This window comes from Nannobrachium achirus, assembly GCF_963921795.1.
Source record: "Nannobrachium achirus genome assembly, chromosome: 19".
NCBI lineage: Eukaryota > Metazoa > Chordata > Actinopteri > Myctophiformes > Myctophidae > Nannobrachium > Nannobrachium achirus.
The window spans coordinates 26,123,015-26,144,120 of NC_137826.1; the positions used below are offsets into that span (position 1 = coordinate 26,123,015).

General features: G+C 40.6%; 2 protein-coding genes across 3 annotated transcripts in view; both read left to right on the forward strand.

Annotated features, from left to right (window-relative positions):
• ei24 (EI24 autophagy associated transmembrane protein) overlaps positions 1 to 9,924 on the forward strand; it is an 11,031-nt gene extending 1,107 nt beyond the window's left edge. Inside the window, exons 1-13 of one of the 2 annotated variants that reach the window (XM_080749852.1) lie at positions 1 to 138; positions 838 to 1,233; positions 1,330 to 1,432; positions 2,456 to 2,592; positions 5,318 to 5,463; positions 5,896 to 5,956; positions 6,344 to 6,410; positions 6,886 to 7,010; positions 7,532 to 7,651; positions 7,832 to 7,943; positions 8,041 to 8,152; positions 8,249 to 8,323; positions 8,438 to 9,924. The exon at positions 1 to 138 is cut by the window's left edge and continues 1,107 nt beyond it. In XM_080749852.1, the coding sequence (XP_080605978.1) occupies positions 2,551 to 2,592; positions 5,318 to 5,463; positions 5,896 to 5,956; positions 6,344 to 6,410; positions 6,886 to 7,010; positions 7,532 to 7,651; positions 7,832 to 7,943; positions 8,041 to 8,152; positions 8,249 to 8,323; positions 8,438 to 8,600 (1,023 nt within the window). In that variant the 5' untranslated portion in view covers positions 1 to 138; positions 838 to 1,233; positions 1,330 to 1,432; positions 2,456 to 2,550 and the 3' untranslated portion in view covers positions 8,601 to 9,924. The remainder of the gene's footprint in view (positions 139 to 837; positions 1,234 to 1,329; positions 1,433 to 2,455; positions 2,593 to 5,317; positions 5,464 to 5,895; positions 5,957 to 6,343; positions 6,411 to 6,885; positions 7,011 to 7,531; positions 7,652 to 7,831; positions 7,944 to 8,040; positions 8,153 to 8,248; positions 8,324 to 8,437) is intronic. The other variant, XM_080749851.1, reaches the window with a different exon arrangement.
• Positions 9,925 to 10,880: 956 nt separating this feature from the next.
• Positions 10,881 to 20,145, forward strand: stt3a (STT3 oligosaccharyltransferase complex catalytic subunit A). Its single transcript, XM_080749193.1, has 18 exons — positions 10,881 to 10,937; positions 11,643 to 11,765; positions 11,996 to 12,056; positions 12,166 to 12,287; positions 12,506 to 12,651; positions 12,774 to 12,864; positions 12,969 to 13,075; positions 13,192 to 13,356; positions 13,671 to 13,851; positions 14,500 to 14,655; positions 14,784 to 14,875; positions 15,638 to 15,793; positions 16,536 to 16,724; positions 17,270 to 17,386; positions 17,476 to 17,578; positions 18,247 to 18,435; positions 18,938 to 19,053; positions 19,696 to 20,145. The coding sequence occupies exons 2-18, from the start codon at positions 11,678 to 11,680 to the stop codon at positions 19,732 to 19,734; spliced, it is 2,118 nt and encodes a 705-aa protein (XP_080605319.1). The 5' UTR covers positions 10,881 to 10,937; positions 11,643 to 11,677; the 3' UTR covers positions 19,735 to 20,145.
• The last annotated feature ends 961 nt before the right edge of the window (positions 20,146 to 21,106 follow it).

A 21,106-nucleotide genomic window follows, 5' to 3' on the forward strand; every position in this document is an offset into this window, starting at 1 on the left:
TGATCCTTAGCGGTTTCTCGAGCTTGCGCAATATGTTCTCCACGGGCCTGTCTTGTAGCGTTTGTTTGGTTTTGTTGTTGTGATAGAAAAAAGAACGACTTGGCGAAGTTAATAACAACACTGTTCTTATCGCATGAGGTAAGCAGCAGTCAATACTTACATTGCTTCCTTGTCTCTGACTTTCCTTGTGTGGTAACATGTTGTCTTTTCGTGGAAAAAACACCAAAGTTGGTCGCCCAGCTAACTTAGCAACACAGACGCTAACCAGACACTAAAGCAGTGGTTTTCAACCTTTTTCATGTAAAGTCAAGGATCCATTATTTATTCGGCATTTGAGCCACCTTCCCACGGACCAACGTTTGATGAGATTTAGCCTCTCAGACCCAAAACGTAATCATATTTTGTTGTCGTGGATAAGATGTTGTCCACAATTCCATGCTGTGTTGATGTTGGACTCTGGATTGATGACAGGCAAACGTTGACCAAAATAACAATTCTTCTACATTCTCTAATTGTGTCTAGGCTTCTTGTAAATTAAGTCATGCAGATGTTTAACAATAATTTAACTCTATACATAATTTGGTGTCTTGAGAGCAAATGATTTTGGTTTCTTTTTACACTCTCAAGAGTTAAAGATCTATAAGGGTCCATTTGGTTACCAACTCTCCATCATTTAACTGGGGACCACCTGGAACCCCATCAAGGGCCTGGTTGAAAACCAAGCACAACAAGTCATGCTGTCTGTTGATGGAAGTCCGGTATTGATGACAGACACTGTTCTGACTGAGAGTGTGCTGTGGACTGCATGTATTCACACTATTTTCCCCTTATCCCTAGCCTGGCGGTGCCAGCCTCTATCACACTGTCATGTAGAGATAAGTATCTGGGCAGCCCAGGCCCTACCAGTTCACATTATGTCAGGACAATCTTTTATCACACCATTGTTTCGCACCATTGTTTGTGACATGATCATTCTGGTATTAATACATCTATCCTATGCCATTCAGTAAACACCACCTCAGATATTTGTCTTTGTCTTCTTTGTAGATCATTTATGTATTTGATTGGCTTTGCATAGTGTTTTCAGTGTATTCCCTGTAGTGTTTTTTTGGAATTAGTCTTGAATTTAAAACACAGAACCGACAGCACATTCCCGAGGCTAGGTTATAAGAGGATATGAAAGCTGTCAAAAGTGATCTTCGTGTGTCAGACACTGAAGACTCCTCACGAGAGGTATTTCACAAGGTGTTTAATGGAACAGTCAAACAGTTCAGCATTTACAGTTTCATTAAATTATGATGTTTTCTGGGATTTATTTTCATATTACAGCAGCAGTGGTGAATCAGCACAAAATGGCTACTGAATATTGCACTTGTGAAATAAGATGCTGGTCAGCTGTCTGGTCAAGAAGGACATTCTATATGACCAACAAGTAAACCATACTGGTATATTGTTCTAAGGCACAATGTTAGTAATGTGATACATATGTATGTATGTCTGGATGAATAACCAATACTAGAAACTAGAATGCCAATTGCATTCTTGGATGTCCTCAACTAAAGGGTAACATTTTATTTTCTCTTTCAGAGCTGAGCACTACAACATATGAGTTCTTTTACTTGAGCCTACTCAATCATTGTTCTATTTAAAAGACTCTGGAGCTCAGAATTTGTGCTCTGATGACAACAACAACTGTATTTTGACTGGAGGAGTTAAAGTGAAATAGAACTGTGCATGATTTCCTTACATTTTATTTTGTCTTTATACTTTGTGGCACGGTGGTAATTAGCCGCAAATTGCAACACTAGATTATTTTTTAAAAATCTGGTGAATCTAGGGTTGCAATAGGGAGTCAATGTATCAAAACGTTTTTTTTTCTTTTTCTTTTCTTTTTTTCTTTTTTTATCTGATTGTATTAAACAACGTCACACTCACCAATATTGCGGGTCTATGGAAAGCTTGAATTATGCTCTTTCTATCTGCAAAATGTTTGTTTCAGAAAATTCCGCAACGTCCTGCGGTCTTGCATTATATGACATTTAGAACCAGGTGGTACACACACAGGACACCGTTGAGTGACTTCCCACGAGCGCTTCCAAACTCCAATTCTTAGAAAAAATAATCATCTGTCCTGAACTGAATTTCGTGACATAAAGTAGCTCATAACATGTCTATGGTGGACTTTTCCCATAGACTTTTCCATAAGCCGCAATATTGGTGAGTTTGACGTTGTTTACAATCAGATAGCAAAAGGAGAAAAAAAGAAGGTTTGATGCATTGGCTGCCTATGGGAGGTATTGCATCCCTAGATTCATCAGATTTAAAAAAAAAAAAATCTAGTGTTGCAATTTGCGGCTAGGTGGTAAAATGGTATTGCTTGCTGCCTGACAATAGGTGGTTTTCAAGCTGATAACGTGAAGTGTCTGCTGTTGCTTTTTGTGCTTTGTGGGGACAGGTTACTGAGTGAGCGCCTCTCTGCCATGAGAACTGACCAGCAGGTCACCAGCTCCCCCTCCTTCTGCAGTTGATGGATCTGCTGCTGGCCCAGAGATGACAGACAGCGTCAGGGCCTTCCTCCGCAATGTTGCGACGGTCAGCAAGCGAACCCTGTCCTCACCTCACACACATCACAAGGGGGGAATTAAGTGGGACTGACTTAATTATGTTATACTTTAGCTATTGAAAAATAGCAGATATACAAGCTCAAAGCGCGGAGTGCCGCGCTGCGAGCTTGTAGATCTGCTATTTTTGAAAAGTCGTGAAAATGTGTGCAAATCTTTGAATATATCTTTTTTTTTTAAGCTAACATTTGTAACTCAAATTTTGAGATGGGGTTCGTGGCCAAATACATATCATTTTGGGGGTCCCTTCACATGAAAAGGTTAGAGCACCACTGACATAGAAATATAGGTTTTTCCAAAAAAAACATGAAATATTCAAAGAATTGCCCAATTTTTCATGATTTTTCAAAAATGGTAGATCCACAATCTCGCAGCGCAGCACTCGGTGCCGCGCTGTGAGCTTGTATATCTGCTATTTTTCAATAGTTAAAGCACAAAATAATGCCACACAACTAATAAGCCCCTTTTCGACTGCAGCTTTAGTACCACACCACACCACACTACACCACACCACACCGCACCACATAAAAATATCTACATTTTCCATTACACAAAAGTATCCCTATCGGTAAGAAACAAATTGACCCTTTTAACTGTGATTATAATACAATATAAATTTGTATTACAACTATCCTAAATTATAATACACTATAATGTATTACTATGATAATTATAATACACTATAAAGTATTAATGTATTACTATGATAATTATAATACACTATAATAGATTATAATAGTGGTTATAACACAATAGAATCTATTATCATGTATTACAATATATCCCGGTGGTCTAAATTAAAAGTCAGTGAGTGATCAGTCATCATGAAGTGTTTGGCCCCGTTTGGCCTAGCTCAGACCTACTCTAGATTGGATACTTTTTAGTACCACGTTTAGTACCACTTTCACACCACTCTACCCCGGTCCTTGTAGTGGAAAACCTGGCACAAGTGGGCGGTGTGGTGTGGAGTGGTGTGGTGTTGGGCCAGTGGAAAATGGGCTATAGTGACACACAACACTCTTCGACTGTAATAGATGGGCAGGGCCATTGATATGTTCTCTGGCACGATTGTGTCTTTGCTTATGTATCTTATGTATTTATTTGTAATAATTTGTTGCCAATGCCTAGTGTTAAACAGGTTGTATACATGTACAAGTATTTACTCAATACTCTCTTATAAGGCATGTTGAGCCTCATTGGGGTGGGAATTAATGTGTCAGATTGCCGTAACGTGTTATGTTTTGTTCTATGAACAACAACACTGCTTCATAAGAACAGTGTTTGCTTGCTTATAACTACGTAAGAGATTTGCTGAGACAGGAAAACAACATTTTACATGCATACAGTAGATCCTCAACAATAGCCTAAGTAAAGTTCACATTCTCTTAATGACTTTCGCTTTCTTTTCCTTGTAGAGACAAGACCGTTAATGTATAGTTGATAACAGGCTTGGCATTTTGTCATTTTAGGGGCAAGGCCACTTGGCCTTTGGTGTTGTCCATTTTTGAGCGGTGGTCACACCGTCTCCATAGCGTGGCCGTGTGTGTATCCGTGTCTGTCTGTCTGTCTGTAGCCTGAAGTACCTTTTTTGACCACACATGTTAAGGGAGGGGCGCTGTTGTTCAGGCCACTGAGGCCAGGCACACTCACACACATTCACATTCACACTCACATTCACGCCCACACACACACACACACACACACACACACACACACACACACACACACACACACACACACACACGCGCAGCCTCCACCGCTCAGTTCACACAAGTGTGATTTTTTGAGGGCACAAAGGCCAAATGCCAGGGCAGGGAGGCCATCTAGGGTTAGGGATGATAACCTAATCTGCAGTGAAATAGATAAATGATGGTATTTACAATCTGATTCATGCTCAGCCCGAGTCCCCATGGTTTAAAGATGGGGACTCAGGGGAGTTAAGATTTCAGAATCTCAACAAAAGACGCTGTCTACATGACAAGAAAGAAACACTGATGTCTCTCTGTTGTCTACATATTGACAAAGAGACAGAGGAGAAAGTGGTACAGTCAGCAGGGGCTTTAAGGCCACTGTGGCCTCAGGGTATGACATTTTTTGAGGGGCACACGGCCAAACTGAGGGGCAACGGTGGCCATGGCCTTCGTGGAAATTCCTGCCCTGGTTGATAATATACTGTATGCTTGTAAAACATATATTTTTAGAGTGAATCTCTTACCAACATTGTTGTTGTGATGCAATTTGTTAGTTAACCATAACTATTTAGGCCACGCAAAACATTGGCCAATTTACAGTAACAGTCATAAGGCTCATCTCTTCATGTACATACTGATCTGTAAAATCATCACCAATCGATTGAATACTTAATTTAACAGTTTGCAAAGAGGTGCAGCTATACAGGATATACTGAGCACTTGTATCCCCATGTATTGAATTCATCAAGGTCAATAAGAACAAATTTACTTCACAGAAACTATTTTGGTGCAATTAAGTGATTTGCTGACCCTAACCCAATACCTTTGTTCTGCTTTAGAATTTAGTAGTTATTCTTTTACTGATCTACCACGCAAACATTACAAGTGTACATCTGAAGCTCTTATTTTGAAACTTTCAAAAATGGACAAGATATAAATATTATATTTCCATGTAACGCATGAATGAGCACTGAAATCTTATCTTTTTTTCCCCCTGCTCTTTAGGGGATCAAGGACTCCATTTTGGGGATTGGAACAATCTCTAAGCTGGATGCCCGCATCCAGCAAAAAAGGGAAGAGCAGCGGAGGAGAAGGGTCAGTGGAGCCCTGGCACAGAGACGTGCACAGAGCGAGGAACGCAGACCTGACAAGTATGTTTGTCCAATGGTTCTCAAACAATTGGGGTCCCCAAATTATTTTGTGGGGTCTAGTTTAATGTAATTTTTTTTCTCACTCAATGGTAAACAAACCAACACACAGTATAAATTTATACATGGTATCTGCACATTTCTAAAGAGACAATTTAAGGACTTTCAAGACCGTTAGGCACTAGAACGAGCTGCATTGACCACTTGTGCTCTCTCACTCTGTCCTTAGCTCCTTACACAAGAGTTATGCTTAGTTTATACTGGCACGACACTGTCTCTAGCCCAACAAGAACTGTTCTTGTCAGCAAACAACACCGTCGTACTCTGTAGTTCAGAATTGGACTTTAAACTTTAGTAACTTTGTGTGTTTTTTCCTGCAGACTTGTATGATATGCAATGGTGATGTTCATTATGGGTTGTGCTCTTCTTTCTCAGTGAACCCAAATTAGCCAGTAGGATTTTTCAGTGCTGTGCGTGGAATGGAGGAGTGTTCTGGGTAAGCTATACTGCCTTTTACATCACATTTATGTACTTTGTATATACATTATTGTTTTTTGTGAGTAGGTGGGTGCATGTGTACAATGTATGGATATGTTTAAGCGTTGTACACTTATTACAAAGTGCTGCGTGTGATAAAATAGCATTCACAATATAAAAACATCATTCACAGATGTTTTGGGGAACATATTGGTTTTTAATTGCCACATTGTTTTATATAATTAGCGCATTCACTTGGCCTTTTGTGAATTAGAATCGTGGGGGAAAAAACTGCATCTAAATATATAACGAAAATTGGAAAATCAACTAGCTTATGGATTTATTTTTTCCATTAACAGTTGAATGAAGAGTAACTAATGTAGCATTTGATGATTTTTCTCCTCAGCTCAGTCTGTTTCTCTTCTATCGGGTGTTTATTCCACTGCTGCAGACTCTCACGGCACGAATCATTGGTATGTACAAATCTCAGGGGTGTATTATTTACATCAGTGGTTCTCAACCTGTGGGTCGGGACCCCCAGGTGGGTCCCCAAATTATTTTGGGGGTCCCCAGATGATTAACTTAATGTGCAACACTGTTTTTTTTCTCTCAACAGTAAACAATCCAACATAAAGTTTAAGTGTATAGAGGGTATCAGCACATTTCTGAAGTGACAAGTTAAGGACTTTTTAATACCTCTAAAATGACAATTAAACATTGGCCAAATTGTCAAATATTAGAGGCAGAAATTGTGAAAATAGCCGATCTACATGCTCACAATGCCTCGCAATGTAATGACTCAACTCTTAGTGTTTGTCTGGATGGGGGGGGGGTCCCCATTTAAAATATGATTATTTTGGGCCTGAAAAGGTTGAGACCCACTGATTTACATGACCATGACAGCGTGACTTCAGTGATGTTTATCATGTGTCATGTTGTTTCTTCCAGGTGACCCGTCCCTCCATGGCAGCGTGTGGTCCTGGTTGGAGTTCATCCTCACCTCAGTGTTCAGCGCTCTCTGGGTGTTGCCTCTGTTTGTTCTCAGCAAGATAGTCAATGCCATCTGGTTCCAGGTCAGCTTCCTGGTTTATGCTGCCTAGGGCTGTCACAATTATTACATAATCGTCTAATCATAATTATTTGACGTGATTATTTTTCATAATCGTCAAAATCGTTTCCATGTTGAAAAATCTTCATATATTTTTTTAAAAGTCAAAAATAGTGGAAATGGCAGATCTACAACAGTTTGTAGATCGGCTATTTCCACTATCAATGTTCTTTTTAAGTATAAAGTTGTCAAATATGCCAGTAATGTCTTTGTATATTTAGGTTATGTGTCATATCTACCATGTGCAACTTTAAGCCTAAAAGCCAAACAGAAATGTTATTGTCAACGACAAAAACACAATTAAATCGTTAATCCAATTATTTGAGTGACAATTAATCGTCATGAAAAATGTAATAATCGTGACAGCCCTAATGCTGCCCTTTTGATAATGATAATCCATGAAATCAAAACATTAGTTTTATTTGACAACCCACAATGCATTTTAAATCGCAGTGTTGGTATTGTGTGTTTTTTCTCTCATCTTAGGATATAGCTGACCTGGCCTTTGAGGTGTCTGGCCGTAAGGCCCAGCCCTTCCCGAGTGTCAGCAAGATCATTGCAGATATGCTCTTTAATCTACTACTTCAAGCTCTCTTCCTCATTCAGGTACTGCCTTATCTACCACACATTGTATCATTGATTCAGTTAACAAAATGCTCTTATCACAATCAGTACACTTGCACATAGAGGGATTATTTTCTTGAAGAATTGCTCACACACAAAAAAACATGCAAATCTGAAAACAGTACAAATAAATAATATATACAAATTGTTGTGGTGCTGCAGGGTATGATTGTTAGCCTCTTCCCCATTGATGCCATTGGACAGATGGTTAGCCTCCTCCACATGTCTCTGCTCTACTCCCTATACTGCTTTGAGTATCGCTGGTTCAACCATGGTAAGATGTTCCTTTCACTTCCACACAAAATACCCTGTCCCTTTGTGTCACTCAAAGAGCATGTCATAAATCTGCATTTGCCTTGCACATCTTACAGGCATCGAGATGCACCAGAGGCTGTCCAACATAGAGAGGAACTGGCCCTACTATTTTGGCTTTGGTTTGCCCATGGCTCTATTGACAGCCCTCCCATCCTCATATATTATCAGGTATGAGATCAAAAACATTCCAACTGAGGTACATCCAAATAATTATATTAAATTAACAGCCATTATTTCTGTCCTTAATGTTTGTTTTTTTTTCAGTGGCTGCTTGTTCTCTATCCTATTCCCTCTCTTCATCATTAGCGCTAATGAGGCCAAGACCCCAACAAAGCTGTAGTGAGTATATGTGTTTATATATTAACAGTATATGTATAATCATTGTATATGATATGTGTATATATATATTTTGTCATCGGTCACTGGTCATAATGGGGTGTTCCCGTATTTCAGTCATTTCCAGCTGCGTCTGTTTTCCTTGGTGGTGCTGATCAGCAACAAACTGTTCCACAAGACTGTTCACCTGCAGTCCTCCATGACCTCATCAGCTTCTACGGAGAAGCTACCGTCGCCCCACGCGTCCCCCACCCGTCAGAGACCCCTGCCCAGCCAGTGACGTCCCTCTCCTTCTGCACACCAGGAGGAGACAGGGAAGCAACTTAAGAAGCTGCTTCACACGATGGAGGGAGGAAAAAAAGGAAGCAGATTTATCGTACAGAAGATGACGCTTGTCTTTTGGTTAAGGAGAAGGGTTTACACATTTAAACTAATCTTTGGCCCTTTGGTTATTCATTTGGAGCATCCTTTCTTCAGCTATATTTTTTAATGTGAATGAAGTTTGTGATTGACTGTCCTGTGCCTCACACTAAACACACGTATGCTATGTTTTTGTTTTGTTTAAAATGTTCTTCAGTTGTATTTTTATGTATGATGTGCCATTTGAGTGTCACTCTAATCAAGCACAGTACAAGAAGTCTTGTCCATGCTGATGTAACTACAAAGGTTACATTATATGCTGTAGTAGGGGCTTGTTTGCATTCAGAAGCAAAGCACAGATTTTGTCTCGTTACATTTGCTTTTTTTATGTAGCAAGTGACCTTCCTTAAAGTGAATGCTTTCTTGCAGATGAAGATCTGTTTCTCTGTCACATCACAGCACCCATGTGATTCCTTCTGTCAAAGTTCCAGAAAGGATCTGGTGCAGTAAAAAAAAAGGGAGGCTTTTTAAAATTCTAGTAAGTGCTTTGTTTTTAGTGGAACTTTACATGTCAGCAAAGTAACTGATAAACGTACCATAAAAAGTTAAGGTAACCTTGCTAACGGAATCCAAATATTTGAATCACCTTTTGTATATGATAAGAAAAGAGGTGCCTGATATTAACTGAGAAAAAAAAGAAAAAGAGAAAACCTTTTGACTCCACTCTGTATAGAACAGTTTGGTATTTCTAACAAGAAAATTGGGAGAAACAGGTGAAGGGAAAGGCTAATCTGTTTATTTGGTGTGTATTAGGTAGGTGAAGCTACAGACTGCTGCTGGGTCAAATGACACTGCCAAACTGCTTCATCTACGTTGTGTTGATTCACACTGAGCTGTACAGTATAAAAAAAGATGTCAATTTATGCATACTTTTCAAGTAATATGCATACCTTAAGTACTCATTTTAATTCCCCCCAGATACAGAAACATATACAGACCATGGGCCTCTTGTTTGTGCTGTATATAATGAAATTATGCTCTGAATGTTCAACCAGATTCCCACATAACGATCACCAACCTTTCTGCTACACTCAGTTAGCTCATGGTCATGGGAAGGGGCCATGTTTTTCAAACGGTATGTAATTAATGTAAGAAATGCATAGTGTTTGTGCAGACTGATATTTGTGAGTGAGGTTTTGTAAAAGTAATACGTCTAATTTCAATAAAAATTGGTCAGTATTCAACATTCTCAACTTGTGTAATTTCAATAATCAAATCAACGAGAAGAATGGATGGACACATGCAATGGACGGAAAATGCATTTGTAGCCCATATGGCTTTAATGGTACTGAAACAAATCAAAAGCAACAATCTGCATTATTACGCAATAGTTTATCAATAAAACTGAATTCCTGCATTGTTTAATTCAACGTAGGATAGGCCTACATTGCAGTAGTTCTCAAAGTGTTTTAATCTCAGGCACAAATTTGACAGCAACTTTCGCTCGTAGTTGAGTGTCCAGGAATATCTATATAGGAGCATCAAGTACTGAGGTTGAGTACTTTTTCCACCACTGTTTTTAATTTAGTCAAGTTCATATCATTGGTTTCTCAAAGTGGGGTCCAGGCCTCCAGGGACCCCCAGGTGTCCTTGAGGAAGTTTCAGTGGGTCCCCGACTCCCCAGCTAAATGATAGTTAGGAACCAAATGGACCAATATGGGTTATCTGAGTGTACGAATCCATTGATTGTACAATATAAGTGACTAAATTAGGATCTCAGAGAAAGAAATAACATTTAACGGGGTTCCATAGGCCAATGCGTGTCAAACTGGGGGTCCTTGAAATTAAAAGGTTGAGATCACTGCTATAGAGCCGTAAAATCTTGGGGGGGGGGTCCGCGGCATAGGTCCGCGGCCTAATCAGTGTCGGGTAGGGTCCTTGACATGAAAAGGTTTGATAACAAACATCCCAGGTGAACAGTAATAACCACTCTCACTTGAGCCACCAGAGGGCGTCGTGATGACTTGACTACGAGTCCATAAGGACACGTCACACCACAGCGCCAAAGGGAATCTCCCTCCGCATGTTTGGAACACGACTTGAGTGATCAGCTGAGGAACCAATCACGGCTGTGCAACGTCACGGTTCAACAGCAAATAGCCAATCGGCGCTCGCCATAGGCTGGTTGGGGCGGGGCTAGTGTACGCCCAGGGTTGTGTGAGTGTGGAAAGTGGTGAGAGACAGGAGAGCGGAGTGGGTGAGTGTTACTGATCATAAACTGCTCTCATATCTGTGCGTTGAAGCGGGGTAAATCATCAATGCTTTTAACTTATGTCTCTGTGTTTGTGGGGTTCAATGAGTTGTTGGGGTTCGTAAAAAGAACACAGGGAAGGGGCTGAGGCCTCCATTCATTACAGCTATAGCTAGTAGCTAGTAGCTAACGGTAACATTGAATGGAACCAGACAACTCGCATCACTAAAGCCTCATTAAAGCACTAAAACGATTGCAAGCACAATCGTTTGGTGCAAATGTTGCATTCATATTTAATGCACATGTCAGGTGTACAAGCCTATAACGTCACTGAGGATATTTTCATTGCTCTTTTAGTGATTCTTGCAAGGTTATCCAACTTCCTAGTTTCTACATTATCTAACGTAATAAGGTTATCCTTTAAAGTTTGAATCATCATAATGTCATAAATGTGAGAAAGTGTGTAATTATTGCACACTAATGGTTCTAGACATTAGTCTAGACGAGACACTTCCGGGTTGGTTCCCTAACGCCACAATAATGTGCGTGGCCTTATCTGGTTGGACTTGACCTAAAGTTTACCTTCTCCATCTGAGGCGAATCACATTTCTTATCAAACATTAACTACATTTTGTCATGAATGTGTTATTATTAGACTCAAATTCAGCACTGGCCGAGGATTTTAATGTGTTTATTGTGTTCTTCCATTAGGTAGTGTGTGGATAGCTGTCCCTAACATTGTCAGGATGACTAAGTTGGGGTTCCTGCGTTTGTCCTATGAGAAACAGGACACACTGCTGAAGCTGCTCATTCTGTCTATGGCAGCTGTCCTCTGTGAGTCCTCCCTCCACACCTGAAGCACCTAACTACACTTTTTTCATGAATTAACATGTAGCAGCCAGGTCTACAAGCTCTGCGACTTTATGTTAAAGGGGTTAAACTGATTTTGAGAACCACTGCGCTAGACCAAATTTAGGTTATAACCTGCATGCCATACCTACACGATTGACCAGTGTATAAATCTAAATCTTGTTTATATATGCTTTTCTTTTCCCCTTTTCTAGCCTTTTCCACCAGATTGTTCTCTGTATTGAGGTTTGAAAGCGTCATCCATGAGTTTGATCCGTAAGTCTTTTCATTTCATTGAAGAATATGTAATTACATACTTAGTTAAGTATTTTTTATCTTATTCTTTTTCCACGTAGTGCTTTACATATACATACTGTATCCTCAGATATTTCAACTACCGTACCACCCGCTTCCTAACGGAGGAGGGCTTCTACAAGTTCCACAACTGGTTTGATGACAGGGCATGGTATCCTCTGGGCAGAATCATTGGTGGCACCATCTACCCAGGTACAAATGCTCAATGAGCACTTACAATAACAGTTACTTTGGTCTGGTTGCTTTTTTTCTTTATTTCTTCTGTTTTATTCATGATCATTTACTATTTTACTGTGGTACAAAGGAGTAGCATGTAGTTAGGATGTGCGATGTCCATCAAGTGTGCGGTTAGCATTTGGACCATGATGACAATGGCAAGCTTACATCTTGTCTTGTGTCTACCTCAACAGGTCTGATGGTTACCTCCGCTGCCCTTTACCACGTACTACACTTTTTCCACATCACAATTGACATCCGCAATGTCTGTGTTTTCCTGGCTCCCCTCTTCTCCTCCTTCACTGCCATAGTCACATACCACTTCACCAAAGAACTGAAGGTACTGTTTAGATAATAGACAAGCCAAAGGAACTGTCTTGGCATTGCTGGCTTTGAATGACTGACATGCTGTGCATCATCTTAACTTTGTTCTGGCACTCCCCCGGACTTGTCTATACTCAGGATGCAGGTGCCGGACTTCTAGCTGCTGCCATGATAGCAATCGTACCTGGTTACATTTCCCGTTCAGTTGCTGGTTCTTATGACAATGAAGGTACAGCCCTTATGCATATTATCTTTTTCTAATGGGAGATAAATACAGTGTTAGCCATGATAAATTAATTACTTATTTTCACTCTGCTTTGCTCTTACCCCTAGGCATTGCCATCTTTTGCATGTTGTTGACCTACTACATGTGGATCAAGTCTGTCAAGACGGGTTCAGTGTACTGGTCATCCATCTGTGCCCTGGCCTACTTCTACATGGTCAGTCTCTATCTACATGGAAACGCAAGAGAACCAATGTCATAGAGCTGTTTTCTTTTTACAAAATCTGGACTTCAATCACACTTAATGGGAGGTGTGTATGTGTGCGTTCACAGGTGTCCTCCTGGGGTGGCTATGTGTTCCTGATAAACCTCATCCCCCTCCATGTGTTGGTCCTGATGCTCACAGGCCGGTTCTCTCACCGCATCTACGTTGCGTACTGCACTGTGTACTGCCTGGGAACCATCCTCTCCATGCAGATCTCTTTCGTCGGGTTCCAGGTAAAAAAAAAAAGCTGTTATCCTTGATAAAGAAATTAAGACCTCTAATTAGTTATGTTGATCCTTAATCTCATCCCAGAACTCATCTCCTCTCTGCCGTTTTTTCCTCTCACATATTTACTCCCACTATTCCCTCTTACCTACAAGCTCACAACACGCGGCCTCTGCAACGTGAACTTGTAGGTCGGCTATTTTCAGCATGTAACACTGTTATGCGAAAAATATGAATTTGGGCTTAAATGAGTCATTGGGGTTCAGCTTTGTTCTGTGATGTACAACCTTGCTCACCCTGTCCCTTCTTGTCACACTTCCAGCCAGTGCAGTCGTCAGAACACATGGCTGCCTTCGGCGTGTTCGGCCTGTGTCAGATCCATGCCTTTGTGGACTACCTGCGCAGCAAGCTCAACGCCCAGCAGTTTGAGGTCCTGTTTAAGAGCGTCATCTCCCTGGTGGGCTTCGTGATACTCTCTGGGGGAACTGTTCTCATGTTGACTGGTAAGAAGCCCCTGTGTCAACCCCAGTAGGAACATTGTGTGTGCCACCTAGGGATGGAACAATATGAACATTTCATATCACGATTATTGTGACAAAAGAAATCGCGATTTACGATATTATCGCGATAATCAAAATCCATTATCCTGGGGCGTGACATTTGCCAAAAAATAGCCGATCTACAAGCTCCCAACGCGTTGTGAGCTTGTAGATTTGATAGAGTGGGAAAAAAAGACTGTATCTAGTACGTATTATTATAAGTACTTTTTACCAATTATAGAGGGTTTAAGTGGTACCGGATATGCAGCTCGGCAAATAAAAGGTGAATTGATCCTAGTGGAGGACGATATCACGATAAATTAAATCTCCACGACAAGATTATCGTGAGTGTTTTTTATCACGACAAACGATAATATCGCGTATCATCCCATCCCTAGTGCCACCCAGTTACTTGCAGATAATCCAGCATAATTCCTGCTAGCATTATTAGATTGATTCTGTCTTTTCTGTTCTGTTGACAATTACACAGCGAAATACAGTATGTGGCTACTCCATGAAAGGCAAATAAGAATTACAATAAACCCTCTGGGTTCTTGGGTAATTTGAGGTGCTGGATTTTGTGGTTGTTGACTCCCAAATGCATTGTCTTAGGCAAGATCTCACCATGGACTGGTCGCTTCTATTCCCTATTGGACCCATCCTATGCCAAGAACAACATCCCCATCATTGCCTCTGTCTCTGAGCACCAGCCCACCACCTGGTCCTCTTACTACTTTGATCTGCAACTGCTGGTTTTCATGTTCCCAGGTAAGTGGACCGGACACATGCTTTTAGACTTGATTGGCACAAATGCCGAACCCATATAGAGAAATTGATACGTTTATAAAAACATCATATAATAAAAACTTTATTTGTTTCTTCTCATTTTATGACAGTGGGTCTGTATTACTGCTTCAATAACCTGTCTGACGCCAGGATCTTCATTATCATGTATGGAGTCACCAGCATGTACTTCTCAGCTGTCATGGTATGTTTTTTTTTATACAGTATATTTTTTCAAGCTGTCATGGTATGTTGTTGATATACAGTAAATATACTTGTAAGCTGTCATTGTGTATGTTGGTATATATGGATGCAAACTGTCCCCAGACAAAGTACACGTGTGTTTCTTGACAATGGTCTTATCCAGAAGTTTGTTTGCTTTTGAGGATGGTTCAACCTCAAGAACAAGGCACTAGAAAATGTCACCTAATACGTGGCTAGATCACATTACTTATATGTATTAAATCTATAGAACAGGGGTCTTCAACAGGGGGTCCTCAGAGTTACTACAGGGGTCCTCCAAATCTTTGTGTGATAGAAACTTTTTTCTCCTGTTGAAAAATCACCTAATGTCCATATTCTGAGAACTTTTGCCAAAAATAACAGATCTAATAGCTCACAATGCCTTGCGCTTGTAGATCGGCTATTTTCAGCAAAGAGGTTTGGTGTAGTGGAGAAAAAGAGCAGTCTAAGTACGGAGTGAAAGGTCAAATTTATTAAGTATTGACGGTTCAAGTGGTTAAATATCTGATAACACAAATTGACATGAATGCAAAATACACTGACGATTGTTGTCAAACGATGAAACTATATGGAATCTATGAAAAGGTTGTGGGGGTCCCTGCTTCATCTCTCTCTCAACTAAGGGGTCCTTGGCCTGAAAACGTTGAAGACCCCTGCTATAGAAGCTTTTTTGTGTATGTCATCATAAAATCCTGTCAATAACCAATCTTTGTTCTCTCCTCAGGTGCGTCTGATGCTGGTCCTGGCTCCAGTCATGTGCATCTTATCGGGTATTGGCGTCTCCCAGGTGCTGACCACCTACATGAAGAACCTGGATGTCAGCCGCCCAGACAAGAAGACAAAGAAGCAACAGGACGCTACTTACCCAATCAAAAATGAGGTGAGCAGAGTCCCATCTTTGAAGGGTTGTATTGAACAACACAGTTGGCCAATTAATTAAGCAGATTATTACATTATACAATTAGGTACAGAAATTGCCTCCATTTAAAGTGTAGTTGTTATAGACCAGATCAGAGAGAATTTGAAACCGTGTTCATTTTATTTGTCACATACATTACTTTAGAACAAATTTGAAGCGTTGTTTGTTCTAGGTGAGTCAACACAAAATGATTTATAGATTTTGTATTTGACAATAGTACCATAGTGCAGTGGTCTTCAACGTTTTCAGGCCAAGGACCCCTTAGTTGAGAGAGAGATGAAGCAGGGACCCCCACATTCTGTTCATAGATTCCATATACAGTAGTTTAATTGTTTTGACAGCACGATCATCAGCATATTTTGGATTCATTTTAATGTGGGTTTTCAGATATTTAACCACTGGAACCGTCAATACTTAATAAACTTGACCTTTCACTCGGTACTTAGTCTGCTCTCCCCCCCCCCCCCCCCCCCCCCTACACCAAACCCTATGATGCTAGGTTCAAGTGGTTAATAATAAAAAATAATAAAAAAATTGAAAAAAGTTTCTATCACACAAAGATTTGGACACAACACCTGTAGTAACTCTGAGGACCCCCTAGGGGTCCCGGATCCCCTGTTGAAGACCCCTGTTTTAGTGCTATTGTGTTATCTGCTAGCTTGCATCATATCAGTCTCATCATATCTTGATGTTTCTCCACCAGGTTGCCAGTGGGATGATTCTGGTCATGGCCTTCTTCCTCATTACTTACACCTTCCACTCTACCTGGGTGACCAGCGAGGCCTACTCCTCTCCCTCTATTGTGCTGTCTGCCCGTGGCGGTGACGGCAGCCGGATCATCTTTGACGACTTCAGAGAGGCCTACTACTGGCTCCGCCACAACACCCCAGAGGTTAGAAAACAATCCTGTTGTTATCCGTTTAGAGGCCACGTTGCTGGAGATGGACTGGGTAGTGTTCTGACCACATCATCTCAACATCGGCAGTTTGATTCCGTCCGGAGTCCTGTGTTGCATGTCTTAACCCCGCACTACCTTCCGCTTCCTGTCTCTCTCACTACATTCTCCTCTCTAATTAAAGTCCCCCAGAAATTCAGAATATTATTATTTTAATTGCAATAACTTCTCATGAAGGAATAAATTAGGCTGCAATTAAAGACAAACTAGTAGTAGTGCACATCCTAGTGAATGTATTTACTGTAGTTTTGAGGATAATAGTTTGGAGAGGTGTGAAAAATGTCAGTCAATATACAAAGGTGTCTTTCGTCAACATAAGCATGATGTATTCTGCTTTTTGGGCAACAAATAATCAGTTTAATCCGTTTGTATATTGATCATTTGCTGCTGTCCAAAATATGGTCTAATACTGGGGGGAATCCCAATACTTTTATACCGCGACTTGTCGCATAGTGAAAAATGTTCTATTTTCTTTTTTTCAGGATGCCAAAGTCATGTCATGGTGGGATTATGGATATCAGATAACTGCCATGGCCAATCGAACTATCCTAGTGGACAACAACACATGGAACAACACGCACATCTCCAGAGTAGGACAGGTGAGCTTGTCGACATCAAGATGGATGTAATAAGGGTAACCGTGCTTTTCTTTTTGCACTACAATGTTTTCCCTCCATTCCCTCTGTAGGCCATGGCTTCCACAGAGGAGAGGGCCTATGAGATCATGAGGGAGTTGGACGTCAGCTACGTCCTGGTCATCTTCGGAGGACTGACAGGCTACTCCTCAGACGGTATGTCAGACGTAACGGTAGACCAGGTGTCTTCAACAGGGGGTCCTTAGAGTTACTACAGGGGGGCCGCCAAATCCTTGTGTGATAGGATAATTCTTTTAAATTAACAACTTGAACCCTCGCATCCCTATTCCGATGAGAACTTTAGCCAAACATAGCCGATCTAAAAGCTCTCAACGCCTCGCAGTGCAAGGCATTGAGAGCTTGTAGAGCAAATAGGTTTGGTGTAGAGGTAAAAAAAAAGAGCAGACCAAGTACATGGTGAAAGGTCAAGTTTACAAAATATCGACGATTTAAGTGGTTAAATGTATGAAAATATACATTAACATGAATCCAAAATAGATTGGATAGAATATATCTATGAAATCGATGAAAATCTCTTATAACACATTTATACAATATGTAAAGGGGGTCCCTGCTTAATCTCTCTCTCAGCTAAGGGGTCCTTGGCCTGAAAACGTTTAAACCCCTGTGGTAGACTATTGGCAAACTGTAACTCTTCACATTGAGGATTCAAATGCAGCATGTGTGTTGTTGTTCTCCCGTCTCGGGCCTTCCTTTGTAACATCCAGTCTAATAAAAGTTGTAAAATAAAATGGCGCTACAGATACTGAATCTGTGTCTTTACATAAGTGTTTTTAATGAAGTCATCTGTCTGCCTCCTTCAGATATCAATAAATTCCTTTGGATGGTGCGTATTGGGGGCAGCACAGACACAGGAAAGCACATCAAGGAACACGACTACTACACCCCCACCGGGGAGTTCAGAGTGGACCGTGAGGGCTCCCCCGTCCTGCTCAACTGCCTCATGTACAAGATGTGCTATTACCGCTTCGGACAGGTCTACACAGAAGCCAGTAAGTCACTGGAACAGCAGGTCCTGCTACCTGACATGAATTTAAAATAAAGTTGTCTAGGATTTATACATAACCCATTAATTAATTTGAACTAAAAGATGACCATGCATCACCAACTATTTGACCAAATATTCCTTCATAGAATGTTGCCAGTTTAGAAAATTGACACCTTGGTGCTGCCTCCTTTTGCTAGAGAAGGAAGGGCATAGTCCTTAATGGCACTGACAGAAATGTATATTTTATATATCTTGATCTGGTACAGAATCAACTTGAAGCAGTTTTGTTTTAATGCCGTACACTTGGTGAGTCGTTAAAACAAAACATTGCACCAGGAATTGGTGCAATAGTAGCAGATATCACATTCTGATATACTGGTTAAAATAACTGATTTAATCAAAAACTATTCAACATGCACACATGTTCAGCCAGTCAGCCAATTTCAAGTTTACTATTCCATCTGAGATCAACTTTAATCTTGATGTTGTTGTCATCTGTTCTGTAGAGCGCCCACCTGGTTATGACCGAGTGAGAAACGCTGAGATCGGAAACAAAGACTTTGAACTGGACGTGCTGGAAGAGGCCTACACAACAGAGCACTGGCTGGTTAGGATATACAAGGTAACAGATTTCACTTTGAGACCATTTTTTATCTGCCTCTTGGTCTAGTTCAAGGGTCTTCAACAGGGGGTCCGGGACCCCTAGGGGGTCCTCAGAGTTACTACAGGGGGTACTCCAAATCTTTGTGTGATAGAATCATTTTTATATTACCACCTGAACCCTAGCGTCCATATTCTGAGAACTGTAGCCAAAAATAGCAGATCTACAAGGTCACAAGGCATTGTGACCTTGTAGATTGGCTATTTTCAGGCAAAGAGGTTTGGTGTAGAGGGAAAAAAGAGCAGAACAAGTACAGAGTGACATGTCAAGTTTATTAAATAAAGTATTGAAGGTTCAAGTGGTTAAACATCTGAAAACACAAATTGACATGAATCCAAAATACACTGATGATTGTGCTGTCAAACAATGAAACTATATGGAATCTATGAAAAGGTTGTGGGGGTCCCTGCTTCATCTCTCTCTCAACTAAGGGGTCCTTGGCCTGAAAACGTTGAAGACCCCTGATCTAGTTTTTCCTCATCGTCTTGAAGTTGACCCAAAAAATGTCTCTTCTTGCATTCTTGCTCTGTTCCATCATAAGGCTGTAAACTGTTTTATAGACGCTCATTTTGTTTTGTAACATTCCTGTATTCAACCTTGCAGGTGAAAGACCTGGACAACCGAGGGCTGTCAAGGACATAAGAGCTTTCATCTGTCAGCAATCACACGCCCCTTTTAGCACACAGCACTGAATGCCTTCCCCTGTGGTCAGCAGATGAGTGGGAAATGAATACTTTTTATACCTTATGTTGGGGGGGAAGTAAATCACAAAAGAGTTTTTTTTTTGTTTTGTGGATAATTTTGTTTTGTTATTTTGTTACAATGAATTGTCTCATCTGGGATCGGAGGGAGCTGCTGTGATAACATCCAAACTAATGTCAAGAGGTGTTATCTACAATCTTGGTGGCCAAAAGAAAACGTTCAATTGAGAGCTCGGATTTGTACAATATGGTCAATAAAGTGGGATAAATGTGAGAAAATGGTGACTGTTTGTATTTTCTGGTTGAGTTTTCTTTGTACCATTTCCGGGTTAATACAGATTTTAAACCATCACAGTGGGAGGTTGTCAGTGATTTAATACATTCTGTAATGATGTGATTCATTAGTGTGTTTGCCCCTGCAGGGCAACCAGACCATAGTACTTGTCTGACTTTATTACATCCATCTTCCAGGGCCTCCTAGATCCTTTTTTTGCGGCGCTGCTACTCCCAGTTTTTGCGGCACGCACTTGGGCCATGTCAAATCGTCCGGATTCATTGGGAATCGATTCCTTGCATTTTGCTAAGAGATACGTTATATAGTTTCATTTAAGGCAACCACACTTGCAATTTCCAATTGCATCTTTCTAGTCTAGTTATAATTTAATATCAACCTGAGAACTCTTAAATTGCTCTCGTAATCATTGTTATAAAGTGTCAGGGTCACTGTGTCTCCCCAGTTCTTAAACAGAAATTGCAATTTCAGGTCAGGATGCCAATAAATCAGGAGAGAAACCTCATAGGTTCTACATAAACAAATGAAATTGGAAATGACAGAAGTGGGCAGACAATTTGAAATGGAATACAAATTGAATCTGATAAGTGGGTACTGAAATTGGCAACCCGCATGAAAATGTATTTTATTTTTATTAAAGAAATGCAAGACCCGGTTATTGAACAAACACTATAGCAGAGATTACTATCAGAAAATAAGTGTTCACTTTATAACACATCACGGTTGGGAACCACTCCCAACCTTTTTTCCTTGGAGCCTCCCCTCATTATATCTGACACAAGCTGAGACCCCCCACATGTGTGCACACTTGTTTGTCATACATTAATCTCTTAAAAACAGATTGAGCCCCCCCTTTTCGCATATGAGTTCCCAGTTATATGCCCTATACTTCTCGTACACCAAATAGAAAATAAATAGTACATCATATGAGAACTGAGAAGTATATAGGGTTAACAGGTCTGAAAAAACGAATTAGACTGATGGTGGATGAAAGTTAACAGACATGGCCTCTATCCTGTGA

Bases quoted from the DNA above. Each gene is read 5' to 3' on its own strand.
- stt3a (XM_080749193.1), top strand. From the start codon at position 11,678: ATGACTAAGTTGGGGTTCCTGCGTTTGTCCTATGAGAAACAGGACACA. The intron at 12,652-12,773 runs GTACTGTTTAGA...GTCTATACTCAG, and splicing joins ACTTCACCAAAGAACTGAAG to GATGCAGGTGCCGGACTTCT. The intron at 19,054-19,695 runs GTAACAGATTTC...TCAACCTTGCAG, and splicing joins GGCTGGTTAGGATATACAAG to GTGAAAGACCTGGACAACCG.